A 24,046-nucleotide genomic window follows, 5' to 3' on the forward strand; every position below is an offset into this window, starting at 1 on the left:
CTGCTCTTTTAACAAATGGCACAGTCTAACTCTGTCAGATAGAAGGTGATAAAGAGAAAAAACATGGACGAGCGGCAGAGCCCGTTAGTCAGATATGATTTTTTGCTCTGGGAAAAGGAGACATGCCCCAGATGAGATTAAGGTTTTGTCCGTTTGTTTCTAAATCAATTTTATAATCTGAAAGACTCGGAAAACAGCCTGGGATCCATACCAGGACAACTGACCTGTAATTGTAAAAACTAAAACTAAACCTTCCAAATCGATATCTAGGTGCTAAGGTTTCACACAACTTCCTTTAACCAAATGCATTGCCCACGTCTGCCTTCCGTGCAGTTCCACTGGCCAAACTCAGGTGCCTCCCTGTGAAGGGGCTCTCACAGAGGCAGGAGGAAATAGATTATAATATTGAATTTGATTAGATTCCATGTGGCATGTCCCCATTCCTACCACGTTAGTTGGCCGAGGATTTGGTATCTGTGTATGTGTGACTGTTCTTATCACACCAGTGATAAGAAAAATAAATGTCTTCATCACCAGGGAACAACCTGTGAATAAAACTAGTTTTAGGTTAATAGCGATACATCAGGAGAGGACAAACCTCTGCGTGGAAGGCACCAGAGACAGAAATTGTCTGAGTCCTCAGAAAAAAAAACAAGTCAGCCGTAGAGTCGGCCAACCCCGAGGCTCATCCTCCCTTCTCCAGCTTCAGGACAACTCTGCCAAGGCATTTGCGAGGAAAACTCCATGTATTTGCCACATACGGAACTCCCAGAACTGGGTAACCTGTAAGTCAGGACTCTTCTCTGAAGTTCACTAAAATATCTAAAAGCAAGCTGCAGAAACTCTGCTTTTTAGGTCAGCTTCGGAGTTTTTCATCAGCAGGAACAGGGAGAACCATAGGACCCTAGGATATATTCAACGAAGGCTGATATGTAACATTTGAAAGTCATCCTGGAGCTGGGCTTTTTTTTTAAATGTGGAGAAAATGCTGAGCCTCCCACTGTTCCCTCAAATGACCTGGCAGATGAAAGACAGGCTTTGTAAAAAAAAAAAAAAAAAGGGTTTCTAGGACTGGGGTTGCTCAGTCTAGAAGACGTTGACATGGCTCCCTTCAAACATGTGAAGAATTTTGATCAGGATGATGGGGAGGCGTAATAGGAGAAAAATTGCTTTAAATTAAAGCAGGCAGGATTTCGGGGTGCATAAAGACATCACAAGGGTGAATAAAGGTAAAGACAGTCAGTCCTCTTAAGGAAATCTGAAGGTATCCATCTCCAGAAACCTTCTAGAAAAAGTAGCTTCTCCCTCATTGAAACTTCCACTTCTTTGAAGGGATTAAATCCTTTGCCTGTCGGGTTCTGTCCCTACCCTGTGATTCTGCTATCTTCTGCTCCTAATGAGCCTGGTTTAATCTGGAGCATCTGGCCTTGTCTTGGAAGAATGGAAAGAGCTTGGCCTTCAGGATCAGGCCGGATTCAGCTTGGCCCCACACTGGTCACGTGACCTTGGACAGCCTACGCAAGCCCGGCGTCCTCGTGGACACAGAGGGAACTACCAGGCCACTTGAATGAGATCTGGCGTGTCTTGTGCCCAGTGCAGTACTCACCCACACTCATGTGCTCAACCACAAAAACTGTCCAGGCTTGGCCCCCACTCTCACACCCCATCACCTCCTTATACTTCTCTCTCTGTGTTTCTCAAACTTGAGAATTCCCAGATTCCTCAGGAATCGTTCAGAGGATGTCTGGTTCGAAATCTAAGATCCGTGGAGGTCAAGTTGGCAACACTCAGTTGCCCTGGTAATTCAGACGGTGCCTTCTTTTTAGATGAACAATGAAATTAAAACCAAAATTTAAAAATTATTATGAATAAGAACTTGCAGACCACTGAGAATTTATCAGCAGACTCTTGTTTAAGAAACCGTCCTAGCTTAGCTTAATGAGTATTCTGTCACTAGGTGTTTAAAACTATACTTTCTTATTTAGCCAGAGTCTCCAGGTTCCACATGCTACATTGATGTGCGCAAGGAAAAGGGAACGCTTTGTCCTTCTGTAACTGCCGTACCTTTCCTCCTCCGCCTCCCCAGTCTGCAGAGCCAGCAATGTAAACTAGCCAATCCAGGAACACTCAGCCTCCTGTGATTTCAACAAATTTATCTCTTTAAAACCAACTTTCCTCTTCATAATCAGCCCTCCAACCCCTCCACTTTCTCTACTTTTGCCATCTTGGGGAGCCGGAGGGGAAGCCTCTGGAGTCCTTGTGGCTGCAGGGCCATCTGAGGGCTGCGCAGGTTCCTCTGGGTCCTTGCAGGTCTCTTCAGTGGTGGAGCCTCTGTTCACGAAGTCATTCCCGCCCTGCTGGCATCCTAAGGCCTGAGAACTTGTCTGTTCCCTGTGTGCAAGGTCAGATCACAGTCCCTCTCCCTCAGGCCCCATCATGGCTGCCACTCTCATCCTCCGCAGGGCCTTGGCTGTCTGCCTCAAGGCAGCCCCTTCCTTCCCACCGTAGGAGCCCCTAGGAAGCTCATCTTCCAGTACCACCACCAATATTCCATGAGCCCACTTCTGGATGCTCTCTGCTCCACACAGGAGCTTGGGGAGACCTGGAGCCCCTTCAGGCCTCCCTCTGAAGCCTTTCCTCGGGGTCTGATTCAACTCTGATATAGCTGCCCCAAATTATTAGGGGCCAAAGGGTCAGAGACCACAGGCAGCTTATGAGGCTCCTTCTCCCTGGATCCCAACTGAGGAACAAGCAAAATCCAGCATTTGAACCTCAGGGAACTTCAGTTTCTAGAAATTTCTTCTGTCTCCACAAAATCTGGGCTACTCTGTCACCATGTTAAAGAGGTGAGCTGATCAATGATCAATGATCTTTTCGTTCTAGATCTATACTCTTTTCCCTAGGGTAATTAGGCTTAGCTAAGAAAATGAAGATACAGGGCGCCTGGCTGGCTCAGTCGTTAAGCGTCTGCCTTCGGCTCAGGTCATGAGCCCAGGGTCCTGGGATCGAGCCCCGCATTGGGCTCCCTGCTCCGTGGAAGGCTGCTTCTCCCTCTCCCACTCCCCCTGCCTGTGTTCCCTCTCTCGCTGTGTCTCTCTCTGTTAAATAAATAAAATATTTTTTTTTAAAAATGAAGATACAAGGGAATGCAGTTTTAGTGGGAACTGAAAAACATGAGTTTCTTATTCTCAAAATAATGTCCCCTTATATATACCAGTGCTGATCTATAAAGTGGGAGGATTGAGACAATGCACCGGTGGGCAGGCAATTCTTATTTTCAACCAATTACACAAAATGTTTTATGCCCAGACACACATACGGCTGATAGTTATCCAGCTTGCCCATAGGAATTTCATCCTATGATTTTTTTCTTTTCCACGTCACAAAAGTTTCTTAGAATTCTCCACCATCTTCATAATGTTCTTGGTAATCTGTTTGAGTTGCTGTCCAACATGTTCATACTCAAGGTCCCTTTGAAGTACAAGAGTATATTCTTCAGGCTGGAGATTCTGCAGATCCTCAGCTTCTCTACATGCTGAGTCCAGGTTCCCGACAGACTGCCCTTCTCCCCCTTCCTCTGAATTCCACTGGAAATCTGCCATCCCCTACTCAAGTACCATGTACTTATCTACTGTTGTCTCACCAGGAAGTAGATTGTGTATTCTTCTCAATGTTTCTTAGCCCTTTGGGGGCGTGGATGCCAATGAAATTCTAATGAAAGCTGGTACCTGTCCCCCTAGAAAAGTGCATGTAAATCGAAGTCTGCAAACAGTATCAAGGATCCACAGAGGCCAACAACAGACCCGTGTTAGCTGAGACCCCAGCTTAACATCTACTGTCCCAGCTCTCATGGGGACGGACATGAAAATCAGTACGTGGGGAAAAAGCGTAAGTTTATAACACAGAGTAGGGATGGCTTGATCTTTGTAGGAGGAAAACACAGACCTATTTTTCTTGGAGATGTAAATATTTGTTAATGTACTTGATAAACATTACAGGACCAAATATTACTCAGTAAGTTTTGAAGCTCTGGCGGCTTTTGATAAGGATGCTTCCATCTCTGTTCGTGGTATCACATCTCCTGGTGTCAGATCCCTGTGCGTATGCCTATAGTGTTTATTGAATTCCAGGGCCATCATTTAGCATTAGTACAATTCTCAACACTCAGATAAAACTTGACATATATCCTGATAATCTCTAGGACTTCATCCTTTAAGATTCCACTCAGCTGTCACCTATTCCTGTTTCTCTCCCGACAACATCAATCCAACCAACTAGGTGAGGGTTCCCCCTGAGTCTCATCAAACACTCATGTGTGTGCCTTGTACACGGTGTGTCAAGATGATGTCTCTTGGGCGCCTGGGTGGCTCAGTTGGTTAAGCGACTGCCTTCGGCTCAGGTCATGATCCTGGAGTCCCGGGATCGAGTCCCACATCGGGCTCCCTGCTCAGCAGGGAGTCTGCTTCTCCCTCTGACCCTCTTCCCCCTCGTGCTATCTCTCATTCTCTCTCTCTCAAATAAATAAATAAAATCTTAAAAAAAAAAAAGATGATATCTCTCCATCACGCCATGAATGCTGCCAGAGCAGGAGGGTTGTCACTCCCACCTGTGAGCTTCAGTGACCAGCACAGGCCCAGCACATAGTAGGCACTCAGTACATGTTCGCTGAATGTGGACTGAATTGCCATTGACCCAAGTTTTCGAAGGTTCTTCCAAGGTAAAGAAATAGGCCAAATCTAAAGAAAGCAAACTGGGAACTAAAATGAATTGGTATTTCAGTGTGTTAAATCTGTTGAGTGAGCTGGTAAGAGAGGGTTCCTGAGTGTGGGTTTGGGGCCAGTTGCTGATTTCTGGGCTAGTTTAATGCACACCACATGATAGCAGTGAAACTATCTGGTAGACAAGCTCAGCCCCTTAAGCTCATCCCTAACCCTCCACAGTCTGACCCAGGCCCATTTCTCTTCCATCCCAAGCCCCGCACTGTCCCATTTCTAAGCCTTATTCCTCTAGCTACACCAGTCTCATGTACCCTGGGTCTTACTGGCCCTGCTACTTCCTCATCAAGAATGCCTGACCCCACGTCTACATATTAAAACTTTCCTCACTTTTCGAGCCTGTTCAGAGGCCATTCTCCCCATTGAGCTTCACCGTGTCCCCAGACAAAAGAATCCTCCTCAAGCATGCTGGGAGCACTGGTCACCTCTCATGAGGCTTTCATCACTGATTCTTGCTCAGGACCAGAGAAACAGTCATTTCCAGGGGACTCTTTTTCTTTTATCAACCCAGGGGCTCTTATTTTTCACTTTTGTGTCATCTGTTTCCTTCTACTCACCTTTATATAGACAGCTGCCTTCAGCATTTGTCCAGTTACAACGGTATCAAGTAAATTTGATGCACAAACATCATAAAGAATGAAAGACTCTGTCGCACCTTTTTTTAGCACAACAAGATGGTCCAGATTCTTGAGGCAAAATGTTATATGATGAAGCCCTTCCTGTTGAATGATTAACTGAAGGAAAATACCATATTTCCTTTTGTCCTCATAAATACATTGTTTACTCATCGATTCTTGAGTTTGAGAAAATTCACCTTCAGACACTATCATCTGGAGGCTCTTAGCCTGAGACTTTACTTATATAATCAACTTACTGTCATTGTTAGAGTCTAAAGAGTTGCTCTCCTTCTCTTTGAGTTCATCTTCTGAGTCATCTAATAATTGTGAAATGTTGTTCTCTGTCACTTTTCTTCTCTTTGCAAATATGAAAAATTTTGAATTCTCAGCTGTATGCAATGAGCTAAAAGCAGACTCAAAATAAATGATGATTTAGTCCGTTACTGAATCATCCTTCCAGGCCAATCCATTCTTCTGTTTTATTATTTTGGTCTCTTTTAGCATAATTGAGAATAATTGATGAGTAATGATGAAAGATAATTCCCAGGATGGTGAAAGAGCAAGATATTTCAAAAGATAGAAAAATAAGATCACAAAGATGCCATCATGTATCATAGATGTATCAAAGAGACCAGCGAACCCACATAGTAATTACAAAATAGAATGAGTTTTATTTTATTTAAAAAAAATAAGTAAATTTTCTCTGTGTTCTTTGGAAACCCTTCAAGAAGGAATAAAAGCAATGAAATATCAAGCCTTACAAATAGAGCAACTCAAAGAGGAAACTCAAAAACTAAAGTCAGGTCTAATGGACCCTGATGGTGTACTGAGGGTTATCGTGTTAAAATTCCATACATGTCTGTCCAACTTACAGCCAAGGACATATTGAGAGTCACCATCTGCCTGTCTTCCTGAAGTTCCCCAGGCCTGGTCAGGGATCTACTCCTATAAGAAACTTTGGAGGTGTTCACCAAATGGATAGTAGGAACCGAAGGTGTAATAATTAAGCTGGGACTGTAATTATTAAGGGAATGTCACACAGTATTGCTTACCTAAGTGCAAGGACCTTGTGCCATCTCAAAATCTTTGCCCTTAGCCTAGAATACTGTTCATCTTTCTCTCTCCCTTTTAGGTGGGTAACCGCTATGCCTTGAACATCACTTCCACTTTGAACGTCACTTCCTCAAGGAAGCTTTCCCAAACTTCCAGCCCTGCCATTAAGTACCCCTTCGTGGGCTGTTAGAACTAGTGTGTCACCTCCACCGGGGGGACTGCCAACCAGGTGTGCTGAGCCGTGTACCGTCAGCACACTGCTGCCCATGGCGGGCGCTCAGTAAGAGCATCTTGTGAATGAAAGGCCCTGAATGAATTCAAACCTGTTCTGAGGACAGATGCTCACCTGCCGGGCCCCTTGAACAAAGTGTTAAGGTGCATGTATTTGAGAAAGTAAAAGTGAATAGTAAAAGCCCACGTGTAGAGAAAGCAGATCGAGTTCAAAGAGCTTGATTTTCCTGGACTGTCCTTTCCTGGGGGTGATTGGGAACAAGCAGTATGACCGTGGCAGAGGAGTCCTCAGCTCATGCTTCTGGCTTGCATTTAAGGTGTCAGGTGATGTGTCAGAGACTGACATCAGCAATGAGCCTCGGCACCCTCAGGCCGGCGTGGCCACCACCGAGGAAAAACTGAGAAACAGGCTGTATGAGTTAGCGATGAAAATGAGTGAGAAGGAGACATCTTCGGGAGAAGATCAGGAGTCAGAGCCCAAGACAGAGTCTGAGAACCACAAGGAAAGTCTGTCCTCTGAAGAGAACAGCCAGGGCGTCCAGGAAGAGCTGAAGAAGGTAAGTGCCGTGAAGCTGCCTGCGGGCAGCTCGGTGTGAGCAGAGGGGGAGGGGGAGGCAGAGGACGTTCTGTATTTGTACAGAGATGTGCTGGGCCCCCCACGAGCTGTCTCTCATATGCCCATCCCGTGCATGCGGGAGAACCCCAGAAGCCCCTGCTGATTAGCGCTGAGTGGTTCAGTCGGGGAGAGGGCCCTGCACGTCCCAGGCCTCCAGAGACCTGTCCTCTCCTTCTACGAACTATCCTTCCCAAGACAGCCCTTTACTTTCAAGTCTATAATTAATGCTCACCGCCTCTCTCATTAGGAAAGGCCACGTTACTGCCTTCCCTTACCCTTTCCCAGAGGAAATTTGCCTGTGGGTTGAGAGTACTCGCCATCCCTCTTTTAGTCAATGGTGATGCTTCAGACCATGGTCTTTGTGCTAAAGGTGGCCCGCTACATCATTTATCCCTGCAGTTTGCAGATTTAGGTTTGTCTTAGCCTCAAAATCGTTTTCCAAACAAACCATATGTGGAATCCTGGTGTTTTAAACAGGTAAAAGTCCCCAAAACCCCAACCACTTGATCTCCAGCCCCAAACCACCCCTCCAAGTACCCAGAGACATTGGTAGGAAACCACAGAAGGAAGAACCCCTGGCCGAAAGGGGGTCCCAGGCCCCCTGCCCCCCAATAAGTGCTCTGCCCCTTGTCTTTCCCTCTACAGCTTCTCAAAGCACATGCATGCTAGACTCGGCCACGTTAGAGTCAGGGTATCCCTGCTGCTTACAGTGGAAGAGAAAGAAGCTAACATTTGTTGAGTGCCCAGTGCTTTGCTTATGTTAGTGAATTCATGTCATAGAGACCTACTGAAGTAGATGCAGAGGCTTGTCCTGAAGGTACTTACCCAAGGCCCACAGCTAGTCAGCTTCAAAGTTGAGGCTGCATCACAAACGTGCTTGGCCTCAAATCACAGGCTCCTTCCCTTACAACAGCTGCCTCTCCTGTAATCAGATAAGATCTTGCCTGGAAACATCTAGAACTTCTTTGCACTTGTGGCCAGTTTTTTCCCTCTTATGAGAGTACATTGTATAAGCTCACAAGTTCCCGGCAGCCCACGTGAATGGGGCAATGAGCCCCTTCGTCTGCCCAACAGCCAAGCTGGGGTGCTACATAAGAGGAGCCCGGCCAAGCCAGCAAAGAGCACAGATGGTCAAGAGCCAGCCCTGAGGAATGTGGAGGCCATCTTCCACGGCTGAGCCCCTGATCCCTCCAACAGCTCACACTCTGCCTTTCACTCATTCCCATCCCTGCCTCCGTAACCACTGAGTCCTCATACTCCTCAATCTGTCAGGTCCTCTGCCCGCGGACAGGGCACGCATCTGTCCCCTGCCATGTCTGTGGGCTGGAGCCTGGAGCTTGGCCTTCACAGGCAGCCCCTCCCTGGGATGTGGGCTCCAACCCATTGCTTCCTCAATGGTAATGGGCTCTGCGCCTCTCTGTTACTTGAACCAATACCCCATGATAGTCACATTTGTCTGCCAGAACTCAGAGCCAGATGGTAAGTGAAGAATATCACATTATTTCCTACAACGGCTCTGCATCCTACTGGCTTTGCTGCCTGATGGTCACAAGGCTCCCCAAACCCCTGCTGTTCCAGCAGCCTGCCAGGCCATGATGAGTCACGGACTCCCACCCCTTGTCAGCCTGCCCGCCTTATCTTCTGGAGGCACAGCTACCAATCTGCACTGTGCTCTCTTGGACAGAACGTGAACAGGGGAAGGAGGGGCCGGTGGGGAAAAAAAATCTAAGACAAGCCCCCATCCTGCCCCGTGCCCTCTCTGAGCAAGAAACTAGGAGAGTTGCTTTTATTCAAGCTCCCAAATGTGTCAGTTTCTCAAAATTTAAGTCATTCCCCAGCCTACCATGAATCAGTGCATTAAAATATCCATCAGATATCACTTACCGTATGTAAAAATCCGGGTAGCAAACTGAAAAAGATAAGTAACATATATTTTCCACATCAGGCATGGGTTAGTCTGGGATGGGAACACGGAAATACAGGTTTATATCTTCAGTATTATTTAGAAGCAAAAAGATATAGAGATAGGCTTCAAGGTAACACTGAATTTGAAACGCAACCATGCAATTTGCAAACTCTGCAAGCTTCAGCTAGTGTCCTAACTCACTGCCAGTGCTTAGAACAAGCCGGGGTCATTTCTTGCCTCCCACCAGACCCTGTCCCCCGGCTGCTCTCCCTGTCCCTCCAGACCCTGCATGGCTACTCCAGTCCTTCCTCCACTCAGCACCGGAAGTGCCCTGCAGTCCCCGAGCTTGGTCCCAGCACTGTGACAGGCCCACACCTGCCGTGTTTTTCAGCTGATCCCTGGGACCCAGCCCCGGGCCTCATGTTTGATTACATGAACATATCTTGGCCTCATCTGTAAAATGAGGATAATCATACCCCCTGATAGAGTTGTGAGGGTTGAATTGTACATGATAGCATTCAGCACATAGCAGGAACCCAGCAAATACCGCATCCCCTATAACAACCTCAAGGAAAATAAACTTCACGGCTGTGAGTTAACATCCATCTGCTGGTCAGTACCAGCTTTGTACCTATTTCCAGGCAACACCTGCATGTCTAACATAGGTCTGTAACCACATCTGGGACTTTGTCATGCTAGGCAGAATATAAGCGGGAAGACACTGCATGAGAATGCCCCACGTTCCCATCTTCAGGATCAGACTAACTGACTTCCCCTGTGAGCCAACCACAACTAGTTTGTACAGTACAGGTGTGCACACACACACACACAATGTCCGCACACGGCATGGTTTGGGCATGGAACTGGGCTCATGTAACTATTTCAGAAGTGGTCCGTGCTCCCCTAATCTCTTTACCCCGGCAGTGTACACTGGCCCAAAGTCCAACTGCCTAAAGGCCCCTGATGAAGCAGGAGCTCCTCTTCCTGTGCAGAAGGCAGGCAGGCAGGGGAAGGAGAGAGAGAGCCCTGCCTGGGAGCAGCCCTAACCAGTGACTGCCGAGAAGAAAGTCAATACCCCAGCTATTTGGCCTCCATGGGCGTGGTAACTCTGGCGCCGAGCTACACACTGACTCCCCAAGTTCCCCAGCCAACAGAGCTCTAGGCTCCCGCAGTGATGAACAGTCCTCCTTGACTCCCTTCCCTCCCCTGCCCCACGTCCCCCTCCTCCACCACTGTTTCCCGGGATCGCCTCCCAAATGAACTAAATCCCTGTCTCGGGTCTGCTTCTGGGTGAAACAGCTGTCACTGTCCCCCTGCCTCCACCCCTGGCCCTGCTCTCCAGGAGCCAAAGCAGAAGAATGTGCATGTTCCCACAGACACTTGACATCAGTGGCTGTTTCGTGTCCTTAATATGACAACCCATGTAAGAACAGGGGCTTCAGAATCCTGGTCCAGCCTCAGAAGAACCATTTTAGAAACACACTTTATCTTGACTGGAATCAGCCCTTTGCTCTAGGCAAACTTGCCCTATAAGTGGCTCACTTCTCTGGGGGTTGGAAGGATAGTTACCACCATCTGAATTTTTACCAACAGAAGAGCAAGCTTGCAGAGCTTGGGGCAAGCCCAGAAACCTCTTGGGGACTAGATTCCCAAAGAGTCGTTTTTTTCTTTAAGTCATCTTATTCCATCAAACCTCAGGGGTCAGCCCTCTAAACCATGTGATCTTTAGAGCCCAGAAGTGAGCACTTGCTTCTCCTCTACCATTGGGCAGATGGCCATGACAATGGTTCTGGGAGAAAGTCCTGGCCAAAGCAGTTCTTAGAAGTGTCTGCCTCTAGGTATGCAAGGACAGCATTCTGGAAAGAAGGAGCAAAAGAATGGCTGAGAACTCCTGGCCTGACTTTAGAGACTACGTTCAGGGGCTGGGTCTCCCACAAGTCCCATAATCTTCCCAGGCTTGGAGCAGTGGTCCCCCAGGTCCCTTCTGGCTCCAAAATCCCCTGGTTCTAGATATGTAATAGATTAGATAGATTTTTATGTTTCCTGACCTAAGTACCCTTTATGACACTGTTTATATGACAAAAGATGTCCCACAAATCAAGCTCTTCGAACATAAGTGTCTGTTGAAGGCCCAAATTAGTAAGTTCTTACATTATAGTCAAATTTGTATAGCCGGTATCCTGAAAGCATTTTATTTAAAGTGCCTTTGTTTATTACCATTACAAGTAGCTGGATCATTGGGCTTTGCTTTCACAAAGGAGTCACAGACCAGCAGCTATCTCCCCTATGTATAGTTTCATGGAACAATTCTCATCAAAGTATTGAGACTTCTCTCAACTATTAAATGTCTTTTTCCCCAAACAAGAGATAAATTTATGCATCTTCTCCTGGATGCTCCCCATTTACTAACACCAAGGAACAAGGATACACAATCCTGGTCCATGATCAAGGAGACAGATCTATGGACTGTTCCAAAATACCCAGAGCCTTGGCTTTCTGAAGTTTAATGTGCTCATGAAAACCTTTTCGTTGATATCAGTGTTAACATAAAGTCAACTTTGTCTGCATGTGTCTCACCCCTGTAAAATAACACACCGTTCACATAAGGATTCGGTGTCTTTCATCCCAGGTCACATTCTATTTCAGAAGAGTGTCTTCATCTCCAGTTGGTGCTAAAGAGAATATAGTGTTAGGTACTGACTGGTATCTTACAAGTGATTGATCTCAGTAGGGCTATGCCTATTGAAGAATTAACACCTCTTTTCTGACTGTCCATTTAACTGTTGCCCTGGGTGGGGGTGGGGGAATGAGCTTTAGCTGTGCACTTAGAGCCACAGCTCTTATCCACAGGCCTTGAACAGGTGAGGAGGTTCCATACCACTCAGGATGTCATTGGCATCACTCATTCCCACAACTGAATCCTGTGTGTGTATGGGGAGGGACCTCCCAGCCCGGGAAGAGTTCCAGGTTCTCTCCTGGATCACTGGGGCTTCAACAGAACATCATCTCCTCTAGGCAGAAGATGAACTGAGCATTAGAGAAAGATTGTCCAAAAGTCCAGTGCAAAGATTCCTTACAGCCTCTGTGAAGTGCAGGCGTTATCTGAACGGACAGGAAAAACTGATGTTGCCTCAGCCACAGCAATACAATGGGGCATAAGACAGATGCAGTATGAAGCGAGAAAGGCAGAGCTGCTCTAGAAGGTTGCAGATAGAAAGGCCTAGAAAACAAGGTACTGGTTCAGAGTTCTTGCCCCAAAAAAGCCCAAAAGTAAGATGCCCTGAGGAAATGGGACCATAGGAAGGAAAAGGAGAGAGAAGAAAAAGAACATGCTTTGTGTGTCTGCAGCTTGGCAGAATAAGCAAAGTTGTGCTCTTGGAAAACATTTCTGGGTAGAGAGAATATAAAAACAAAAGAAAGAAATATATACGAGTCTCACCTACAAATGCAAATACTGAAATCCTAAATAAAATATTGGCAAACCAAATGTTGCAATATTAGAATCACAATCCCACACAACTAATACATTTCTTCTGAGAATGAAAAAATGAAATTAATGGAAGGACAACTCACTGTTATAATAAATTGCTTAGTAAGGACTGTTTTTTAAAAGCACAGGATAATCCCAACTGATGCCAAAATGGCCCTTGGAAACATTCAACACATATTCCATTAAAAAAAAAAAACTCTCAATGAATTAGATAATTCTGATGACAGATATTCATCTCAAAACACCTAGAGAGGGGCACCTGGGTGGCTCAGTCGTTAAGCGTCTGCCTTCGGCTCAGGTCATGATCTCAGGGTCCTGCGATCAAGCCCTTCATCGGGCTCCCCGCTCGGCGGGAAGCCTGCTTCTCCCTCTCTCACTCCCCCTGCTTGTGTTCTCTCTCTGGCTGTCTTTCTCTCTGTCAAATAAATAAAATCTTTAAAAAAAAAGCACCTAGAGAGTTTTTCCTGAATGAGAACTCATTGTAAATAGCAAAAATATCTTGAACGTCGCAATATTTTACTATTGATCAAACAAATCCATGAGTTATAAATGCAAGTGCTTTTACATAAATATTTATGTTGTCAATCAAAATAGCATGTATATACGTTTGAAAAATAATAAGAAAAATAATAAGATTTATTTTAAATTATAGGTGAATACTTTGATATTTTATAATGATTTTTTAAATATTGACTATTTTTAAAGAAGTAAATGAGCAGGGGCGCCTGGGTGGCTCAGTCGTTAAGCGTGTGCCTTTGGCTCAGGTCATGGTCCCAGGGTTCTGGGATTGAGCCCCGCATCGGGCTCCCTGCTCTGCGGGAAGCCTGCTTCTCCCTCTCCCACTCCCCCTGCTTGTGTTCCCTCTCTCGCTATGTCTCTCTCTGTCAAATAAATAAATAAATAAAATCCTTAAAAAAAATTTTTTAAATAAAAATTGAATTAAAAAAAAAGAAGTAAATGAGCAAAAGTGACTGTAAAATCCAGACAGAAGAAATGGGCAAAGTGGCCAAAGAACTATCCTCAGAAAGAAGTTAGTCCCCATGGTCTTTGCCAATAAAATCCATCAGTCATTCGTGGTACACATTACTCCCATACAATTTAGCATTAAGAAATTAAAAGTATGCCAAAAAATTGAAGGAATCCAAGTTTACTTTATTTATTTAAAAACTTGGTCTGGGGGCACCTGGGTGGCTCAGTCGGTTAAACATCTGCCTTCAACTCAGGTCATGATCCCAGGGTCCTGAGATCAAGCCCCACATCGGGCTCCTTGCTCAGCAGGGAGCCTGCTTCTCCCTCTCCCTCTTCCTGCCACTCACCCTGCTTGCGCTCTCTCTCTCTCTCTCTCTGTGTCAAATAAATAAATAAAATATTTTTAAAAATTAAAAAAAAAATAAAAACTTGGTCTGAATCTGACCCAAAAATCATATGCCTCCAAAAATTTACATACTACCTCACTGGTTAACAAACATTCAAAAATTCTTAATATGTTAACAAATTGTTTCCAATGGCCTATATTTTTTTTTTCCTGAGCTTTACTAATAATTTCAAGAATAAAAGTAATCAAATGGCACAACTGAAGCAGAAAGATATCTGGGACACTAAAGGTGATGTCCCATGTGTTTCTATGCACACTTTCTGGCACATACTATTGATGTCCAACTGCCTATTAAAATACTAATTTACAATGGCCAAGGAGGATTTTGTCTAGGAATGTAATAACCTCAATTTTAGGAAACCTATTAATATTTTTCATTATAATCACAGATTAAAGGGGGAAAACATAATTATTTTGATAAATTCCTAGATTGATGTTTGACAGGTAGTAGGAAATTCATACATATTCATAAATATTGAGTGAAGAATAGCTGATAAATAGGAAGATAAAAACTTAACAGTAATAGCTGTTAGCCTTTTTGAGGCTTGCCGATCTCTTCAGGAATTTGATGAAAACTTTGAGCCTCTCTCCATAAAACAGTAAAGAATGAAAATGATTTAGGGGTGCCTGGATGGCTCAGTTGGTTGAGCATCTGACTCTTGGCTTAGATCATGATCTCAGGGTCATGAGATCAAGCCTCACATCAGGCTCCACACTCAGTGCTGAGTCTGCTTGGGATTCTCTCCTTTCCCCTCTCCCTCTGCCCCTACCCTGCTCATTCTCTCTCTCTCTCTCTCTGTCTCTCTCTCTAAAAAAGTAAAAAATATAGTAAATAAAATATTTTTTTAAAAAAAGGGATATGATTTAGATAGACTCCCAGGAGGAGTCTCACTTATGCATCAAATAATAGGAATACAGACCCCAGCCCCAACTGTGGACCCTGATGTGGCCCGTGAGCCAGCTCCAGTGCCTCAGCCAAAGCAGCCCCTGGAGAACAGTGACTTAGATGATTACCTACCTGCAAGAGCAATGTGGAAGTCCAGGAGTCCATCAGAGAAGTTCCAGCACACTGTTGGAGCAAAAACAAATCCAAGACTGGACACACTGGAGAGGGTAAAAGTAACAGTTTGACTTTACCCACCTCACCCCTCCTCTGAGGTGGCACAACTCAGTGCCAAGAGAGCCTTTCTTGGCCTGTGATTTCTCCCATGGGGGAAAGTAAGACCATGTAAGTGAGCACCCAGCTTCCCCAGCTATGCAGGACACTACCAAAGAAGTCTGTTTATTGCTCACCCCATTCAGAATACTGAGTCATAATCTACATGACTAGGAGACGGTGAGCAGCTATGAGAACAGCAGCCAGGGCTCAGAATGTATCAAGTGGATTCAGATCCTGTTAACTGCATCATGGACTACCATCTAGAGACTGGACCACCACTGGGACACCTCATCCATAGGTCTCCCCATTGGCTCAGACACCCCCATGCTCTGTGTGCCTTACCCACACACATCTCCACCATATGGCTGGCTCCCTGTGTGCACTTCCAATTGCTATAGCAAAAGCAAGCTTTGGCAAATGGCTAGTGAGCATGCATACAAGGCAGGACTAAATCTGTGAGCAAGAGAGAGAACACAAACTTGAGGATAGCACTGCCCTTGGGAAAGCAAAAGGGTGGTTGTCAACACTCAGCCTGGTGCATTGCAGAATTGAGAGAAGGCATACAAGCTTAAAAATCCTGCCTCAGGAGGGAGAAAGAAGTGTGGAACAGGAGTATCCATAGAAGGTCTGAGAAAGCCTCAGAATCCCTGGTAAAGCTGATGGAAGGTGTTTCTCTCCTGAAATCAGTCAGGAAAGACTAGAGGAAGTGACTGCTACTTCAAATGCAAAGGTAGCAACACAAGACTTAAAGGAACATGAAAAATCAAGGAAACATGACACCACCAAAAGATCACAATAACCTTCCAGTAACTGGAAATCTCCAAAATCTCCAAAAAGTGGAGATTTGTGATTTACCCAATGAAGAATTCAAACCTTTTAAAGGAAGCTCAATGAGCTATGAGAAAACATGGAAAGTCAATTCAACAAAATTAGGAAAACAATGCATAAAACAAAATGAGAAGTTTAACAAAGAGGTAGAAATCATAAGAAGGAACCAAACAGAAATTCTGGAGCTGAAGAATACAATGAATGAAATGAAAGATGCCATAGAGAGAATCAAGAGCAGAATAGATCAAGCAGAAGAAAGAACATGTGAAGGAGAAGACAGGACCTTGGAAATTATCCAGCCAGGGGAGAAGAAAAGAATGAAAAAGAGTGAAGAGAGCCTATGTGAACTATGGATACTATCAAGAGAAGCAATCTGTGAATTATTAGAGACCAAGAAGAAGAAGAAAGAGAGAAGGGGGCAAAAGGCTTGTTTTAAAAAATGATGGTTGAGAGGTGCCTGGGTGGCTCAGTCGGTTAAGCATCTACTTTCGGCTCAGGTCATGACATCAGGGTCCTGGGATTGAGCCCCACGTCAGGCTCCCTGCTCAAGTCTGGCGGGGAGTCTGCTTCTCCCTCTCCCTTGGCTCCTCCCCACCCATGCTTTCTCTTGGTCTCTCTCACTCTCTCTTAGTCTCTGTCTCTCAAATAAATAAATAAAATCTTTAAAATAATAATAATAATGGTTGATTATTCCCAAATCTGAGCAGAGATTTGACCATCCAAGTTCATGAAGCTCATAAGTCCCCAAACAGGTTAAACTCAAAAATTTCTTCTCCAAGACTCATCATAATAAAACTAACAAAAATGAAGGATAAAAAGAATCTTAAAAACAGCAAGAGAAAAGAAGCTTATCACTTATAAGTGAATCTTCATAAGGCTATCAGCAGATTTCTCAGCAGAAACCTTACAGGCCAAGAAAGAGTGGAATGACACACTCAAAATGCTGAAAGAAAAAAAAAACCTGCCAACCAAGAATACTTTATCTGGCAAAGCTGTCCTTCAGAAATGAAGTACAGATAACCTCATTCATTCCCAGACACACAAAAGCTGAGGGAGTTAAGCAACACTAGACTTGCCTTACAAGAAATGCTGAAAGTTCTTCAAGCTGAAATGAAAATGCACTAATTAATAATATGAAGGCATGAAAATATACAACACACTGATAAAGGTAAATATATGGTCAAATTCAGAATATTCTAATACTGTAATATGGTAGTGTGTTAACCACTTAATGCCAGTAAAAAGATTAAAGGACAAAAATATTAAAAATAACTATAGCTACAATAATTTGTTAATGAATACACAATATCAAAAGAGGTAAATTGTGACATCAAAAAACATAAAGGGAGAGAGTAGAGGGTAGTTTTGTACGCCACTGAAGTTAAATTGCTATCAGCATAAAATAGTTCGCTATATCTGTAAAATGTTTTGTCTAAGCCTTATGATACAAAGCAAAATCTACAGTAGATACACAAAAGATAGAGAGATGGGAGTCAAAGCATACCACTACAGAAAATCATCAATTCACAAAGAAAGATGGCAAGAGACAAAGAAGGGAACAAGAGAACAACAGCCAGAAACCAATTAATGAGATACATTAATTACTCCTTACCTGTGAATAGTTACTCTAAATGTCAGTGGATTAATTTCACCAATCAAGAGACATAGAGTGGCTGAATGGATTAAAAAAAACAAGACCCAACTACACACTGCCTACTTCAGCTTTAAGGGCATACATAGGCATAAAGTGAAGGGATGGAAGAAGATATTCCATGAAAATGGAAACCAAAAGAGAACAATGGTAGTTATAATTATAGCAGACAAAATAGACTTTTACTCAAATGCTATAATAAGAGGCAATGTCATTTTAAATGATAAAGGGGTCAATTCATCAAGAGTATGTAAAAATCATAAATATGTATACACCCAATATTGGAGCATCTAAATATATTAAGCAAATACAAACAGATCTGATAGGAGAAATAAACAACAATACAAGTAGGATAGGGGACTTCACTACCCCACTTTGAACAGTGGATAAATCATCCAGACAGAAAATCAATAAGGAAATGTTGAACTTGAACCAAATGGACCTAAGAGATATATATATGGAACATTCCATCCAACAACAGCAGAATACATTCTTTTCAAGCTTACATGGGGCATTCTTCAGGATAGACATATGTTAGGTCACAAAACAAGTCTTAACAAATTTAAGAAGGTTGATATCGTGCTAAGTGTCTTTTCCAACTACAGTGATATAAAACTAAAAATCAATAACAGGAGGAAAACTGGAAAATTTACAAATATGTGGAAATTATATAACACATTCCTAAAAAATCAATAGGTCAAAAAAGAAATCAAGGGGTGCCTGGGTGGCTCAGTCGGTTAACCCTCTGCCTTTGGCTCAGGTCAGGATCAAGCCCCGCATCAGGCTCCCTGCTTGGAGGGGAGTCTGCTTCTCCCTCTCCCTCTGCCCCTCATCCCTTCCTGCACTCATGCACTCACTCGCTCACTCACTCTCTCAAATAAATAAAATAAAATCTTTAAAAAATAATAAAGTAATAAAATAAATCAAAAGGGCAATAAAAAAAATCTTTGAACAAATGAACATGGAAACAAAACATATCAAATCTTATGGGATGTAGCAAAAGTGATTCTAAGAGGGAAGTTTATAGTGATAAATGCCTACATTAGGAAAAAAGATCTCAGGGCGCCTGGGTGGCTCAGCTGGTTGGGCGACTGCCTTCGGCTCAGGTCATGATCCTGGAGTCCCGGGATCGAGTCCTGCATCGGGCCCCTGCTCAGCGGGGAGTCTGCTTCTCCCTCTGACCCTCTTCCCTCTCGTGCTCTCTCTCTCTCTCATTCTCTCTCTCTCAAATAAACAAATAAAATCTTTAAAAAAAAAAAGAAAAAAGATCTCAATAAACAACCCAACTTGCCACCTCAAGAAACTAGAAAAAGAAGAACAAACTAAGCCCAAAGTTAGCTTAAGAGAAGAAATAACAAAAAACCAGAGCAGAAATAAATGAAATAGAGACCAGGAAAACCATAATAAAGATCAATGAAACTAGAGCTGGTTTTGAGGAAAAAAATAAAATTGACAAATCTTTAGCTAGACTAACCAAGGAAAAGGAGAGAAGATTCAAATAAATAAAATAAGAAATGAAAGAGGAGACATTGCAATCGATAGCACAGTAATAAAAAGTACCATGAGAAAATACTATGAACAATTGTATGGCAACAAGTTGGATAACCTGGAAGAAATGGATAAATTCTTAGAAACATACAACCTACCAAAACTGAGTCATGAAGAAATAGAAAATCTGAATAGTCCAATAATGAATAAGAAGACTGAATCAGTAATCAAAAACCTCCCAAAACAGAAGAGCCCAGGACCAGATGGTACAGTGGTTCATTCCACAAAACATTTAAAGAAGAATTAATGCCAATCCTTCTTAAACACTTCCAAAAAAATTGAAAAGGAAGGAATACTCCCAAACTCATTTTATAAGGCCAGCATTACCCTTTTACCATAGCCAGATAAGGACTCTATAAACTGCAGGCCAATATCCCTGATGAATATGGATGCAAATATTCTCAATAAAATATTAGCAAACTGAATTCAGCAACACATTAAAGAATCATACACCATGATCAAGTGGGATTTATCTCTGGGATGCAAAGATGGTTCAACATACACAAATCAATAAGTATAATATACTACACTAATATAATGAAGGATAAAAATCATGATCTTCTCAATAGATGCAGAAAAAGCATTTGACCAAATTCAACACCCTTTCATGATAAAAACTCTCAATAAATTGTGTACAGAAGGAACATACCTCAACATAACTCACAGATAACAAGCCCACAGCTAACATCATACTCAATGGTGAAAGACTGAAAGCTTTTCTTCTTTTACAAGGGTGCCCACTCTGACCATGCCTCTTCAGCATAGTACAGGAAGTCTTATCCAGAACAATCAGGCAGGAAAAAGAAATAAAATGCATCTAATTTGGAAAGGAAGAAGTAAAATTATTGTTTGCAGGCAATATGATCTTACATAGAGAAAATCCTAAAGACTACAAAAAAACTATTAGAGCTAATCAACAAATTCAGTAAATTTGCAGGATACAAAATCAATATACAGAAGTCAGTTGTGTTTTATACACTAAGAAAGAAACATCTGTGAAAGAAATAAAATAATCCCATTTGTATTACCATCAAAAACAATAGAATGCTTAGGAATAAATTTAACCAAGAAAGTGAAAGATCTGTACTTTGAAAATTATAACGACTTCGATGAAAGAAATTGAAAAAGACACAAACAAATCAAAAAATACCCCATGTTCATGGATCAGAAGAATTGATTTTGTTAAAATGTCCATACTATCCAAATCCTTCTATATAAGCAATGCAATCCCTATCAAAATTTTATCAAAATTCTAATGGCATTTTTCACATAAATTGAAAAAAGCAATCCTAAAACTTGTATTAAACCACAAAAGACACCAAGTAGCCAAAGCAATCAACAAAGCTGGAGGCTTTGCACTTCCTGATTTCAAACTATGCTTCAAAGCCATAGATGTCAAAATGGTATGGTACTGGCATAAACAGAGACATATAGGTCAATGAAACAGAATCAGGAGCCCAGAAATAAACCCTCATATACCCAATTGGGAATACTTAATGGTAAAATGATAGTCTTTTCAATAAATTATAAGGGAAAACTGGTCTCATGCGGAAGAACAAAACTGGACCCCTATCTTACACTACTCACAAAAATTAACTCAAAATGAATTAAAGACTGAAGCTCTAAAACTCCTCAAGAAATGTAGGGAAAAATCTCCTTGACATTGGTGTTGGCAATGATTTTTTGGATATGACACCAAAAGCACAAGTAACAAAATAATACGTGAAATAAATAAGTGGAACCACATCAAACGAAAAAGCTCCTGCATAGCAAAAGAAACAATCAATAAAATGAAAAAGCAACCTACAGAATGAGAGAAAATATTTGCAAACCATATATGTGATAAAGGTTAATATCCAAAATATATAAGGAACTCCTACAATGCAATAGCAAAAAGTAAACAACCTGATTTAAAAGTGGGCAGAGGACCTCAATAGACATTTTTCCAAAGAAGACATACAAATAACCAATAGGTAGGTACATGAAAAGATGCTTAACATCACTAATCATCAGGGACATGCAAATCAAAACCCCAATGAGCGATCACCTCACATCTGTTAGAATGGCTGCCATCAAAAAGAGAAGAGAAAACAAATGTCGGCAAGGATATGGAGAAAAGGGAACCCTTGTGTACACAGTTGGTGGGGATGTAAATTGGTACAGCCACTGTGGAAAACAGTAGGGAGGTTCAACTACCATGTGGTCCAGTAATATCCAGTAATGTCTGGGAATATATCCAAAGGAAATGAAATCCGGATCTGGAAGAGATGTCTGCACTCCCATGTTTATGGCAGCATTATCCAGTAGCCAAGATATGGATATCTAAATATCCATCTACAGATGAATGGGTAAAGAAGATGTGGCATATATGTAAGATGGAGTATTATTCAGCCATGAGGAATAAGGAAATCTTGCCATTTGTGACAAGATGGATGGACCTTGAGAGTGTTATGCTAAGTGAAATAAGTCAGAGAAAGACAAATACTGTATGATCTCATATGGGAAATCTAGAAGAGGTGAACCCATAGAAACAGAGAGTAGGATGGTGGTTGCCAGGGTCTGTGGGATGGATGAAATAGGGAAATGTTGGTCAAAGCGTACAAACTTCCAGTTATAAGTTGAGTAAGTACCGGGGATCATACAGCATGGTGACTGTAGTTAATAATACTGTATTATATACTCGAAAGTTGCTGAGAGAGTAAATCTTAAGTGTTCTCACCACACACCAAAAAAATGGTGATTATAGATGATTGAGATGTTAACTAACCCTATTATGGTAATCCTTTCACAATATATAAGTGTATCAAATCATCATGTTATACACCTTAAATTTACACAATGTTATGACTCAGTTATATCTCAACAAATCTTGGGAGGGGAAGACATGTTGATTTTTCAAAAGCCATAAAATTAAAAGGCAAACAATAACCGGGAGGACATATTGCTTAAATACATAATGGGCACAGAATTATTTAGCCTCATAATGCTAATGGGTAAGGGACAATGCACATAAGCAGGCAATTCACCCCCCCAAAAAATGTAAATGACCAATAAGCATGTGAAAAAATATTTAATTTAAACTGTTATTTAATTCAACATGTAGCCCAGAACTTAGCATATGGTTTGTGCATTCATCTTCCCTTTCAACAAATGCACAGTAAGATGCTGGGAAAACAGCCATGAATGGGGCAAAGTTCATCATTTGTTTAGCCGAGCAACAAAAATGCAAATTGAAATAACGAAATGTCATTTTGCCTAACAAATTGGATGACTAAAAAGAACCATAACCAATGTTGCTAAGAGTTCAGGGAAAGAGGCAGTCTAATGCACTCAAAATAGTAGGAGCACACGTTAGGGCACTGGTAACTGGGTAAGTCCGAGCAATCAGAGTGGGCATACCGTTTGATCCAGCAATTGTACTTTCCATTCTTTATCCTACGGAAAAACTGGACAAGCAGCCCAGGGTGCATCGATGCAATCCAACAAGCATTGCATTATTCTTGTGGGGAAACAACGACCTACATGTTCAATAGGGACTCTTGGGGAAATGGAGGGGATGAGGTCCAGGAAACAGATGAGGCATCAGCACTGCAACAGCAGACAGATTTGGTCCAGATACAAATAAGTGGGTAAATTTGATGTCAGGAAGTTGGAGAGGTTTTGTTTTATGTTCTGTATCCCTCCCCAATCCATACCCCACTCTGTGAACTAGAAAGCAAGTCTGTCTTCTGAAGGTGAAAGGGTGGTAGAATTGAAGTTTCCAGATTGTAGAGAGGGTTTGAAATAGCTCTTGCATAGAATGGGAAAGGAAACTATGTGGACAAATAGAAAGGATCCCCACACAGCAAGGAAGGCCTGCCTAAGGTCAGAGATCATGAACATTTACCTGAGACATAAAAAGCCTGCAAAAGAATGCAGCAACCTTGAACACAAATAAATGCAAAATAAAAATCCATTCTATTTGAAGAAAGGGCCTATAAGTAGCAGGTATATTCATAAATCCACATCATTGAGCATACTTACACAGTACAGCTCAAGTGTCAATTCCAGGATTTACATTAGAACTCCGCATGTCAGGGGCTTCTAGTTTAGTCATTAATTTGCAATGAAATTCACAGATGAATCTCAAACCAAGTTTGGGAGCTGGGGAGAGAAGATAAAATGGAAATGAATTCTCTCCATACTAGGAACAAAAAAATATGACATTAAAACTTAAGAAAACTGCAAGGCTCCAGGAAACCCAGGAGTCTAATGGAAGAAAAGATAATGTAAAGGTGAATTCTTCCAAAATTAGGATAGAAGCCGAATGTAAGTCAAATCAAAATCTGAACCAGATGTTTTTTAACTTCTCAAAAGAAAGAAAATCTGATAGAAAAAAAAGTCAAGAATAATTTAGAAACATTTACAAAGACTAATATAGGAATGAAGAGGACCCCTGTATTAAGATATTACAGTATGCTTTAAAGGCACAGTAATTAAATTTGTGAGAGAGTGATACAAGATATAATGAAATAGTCCAGAAGTACAGCCTAGAATATATTAAAATTTAATTCACGATTTATCTCATGATTCCCACCTACCTCTAACCCCAGTTGGAAAAAGACACCTCTTAATAAATGGTGTTGGGACAAATATTCACTGTTATTTGGGGGAGGGGAGGATGTAGCAAAAGGGAAGGTCCTTAATTTTCCCTCCAGTGAAGGAAGGAATGGATTTTCCTGCTGTGCAGGTCTGACAGGACTTACAGGAGACAATAAAGACGTGCCCGCGTCCCTTGGGAGATGTGGCCGCACAATC

At 42.4% G+C, this 24,046-nt stretch overlaps 1 protein-coding gene across 3 annotated transcripts in view; it reads left to right on the forward strand.

Moving 5' to 3' along the window:
- LOC113918524 (myosin VIIA and Rab interacting protein) overlaps nt 1-24,046 on the forward strand; it is a 417,240-nt gene that overhangs the window by 366,138 nt on the left and 27,056 nt on the right. For all 3 annotated transcript variants that reach the window (XM_027587034.2, XM_027587037.2, XM_027587036.2), the window contains exon 11: nt 6,994-7,233. In XM_027587034.2, coding sequence (XP_027442835.1) covers nt 6,994-7,233 — 240 coding nt within the window. The remainder of the gene's footprint in view (nt 1-6,993; nt 7,234-24,046) is intronic.

Source organism: Zalophus californianus, chromosome 1 (assembly GCF_009762305.2).
Source record: "Zalophus californianus isolate mZalCal1 chromosome 1, mZalCal1.pri.v2, whole genome shotgun sequence".
Lineage (NCBI taxonomy): Eukaryota > Metazoa > Chordata > Mammalia > Carnivora > Otariidae > Zalophus > Zalophus californianus.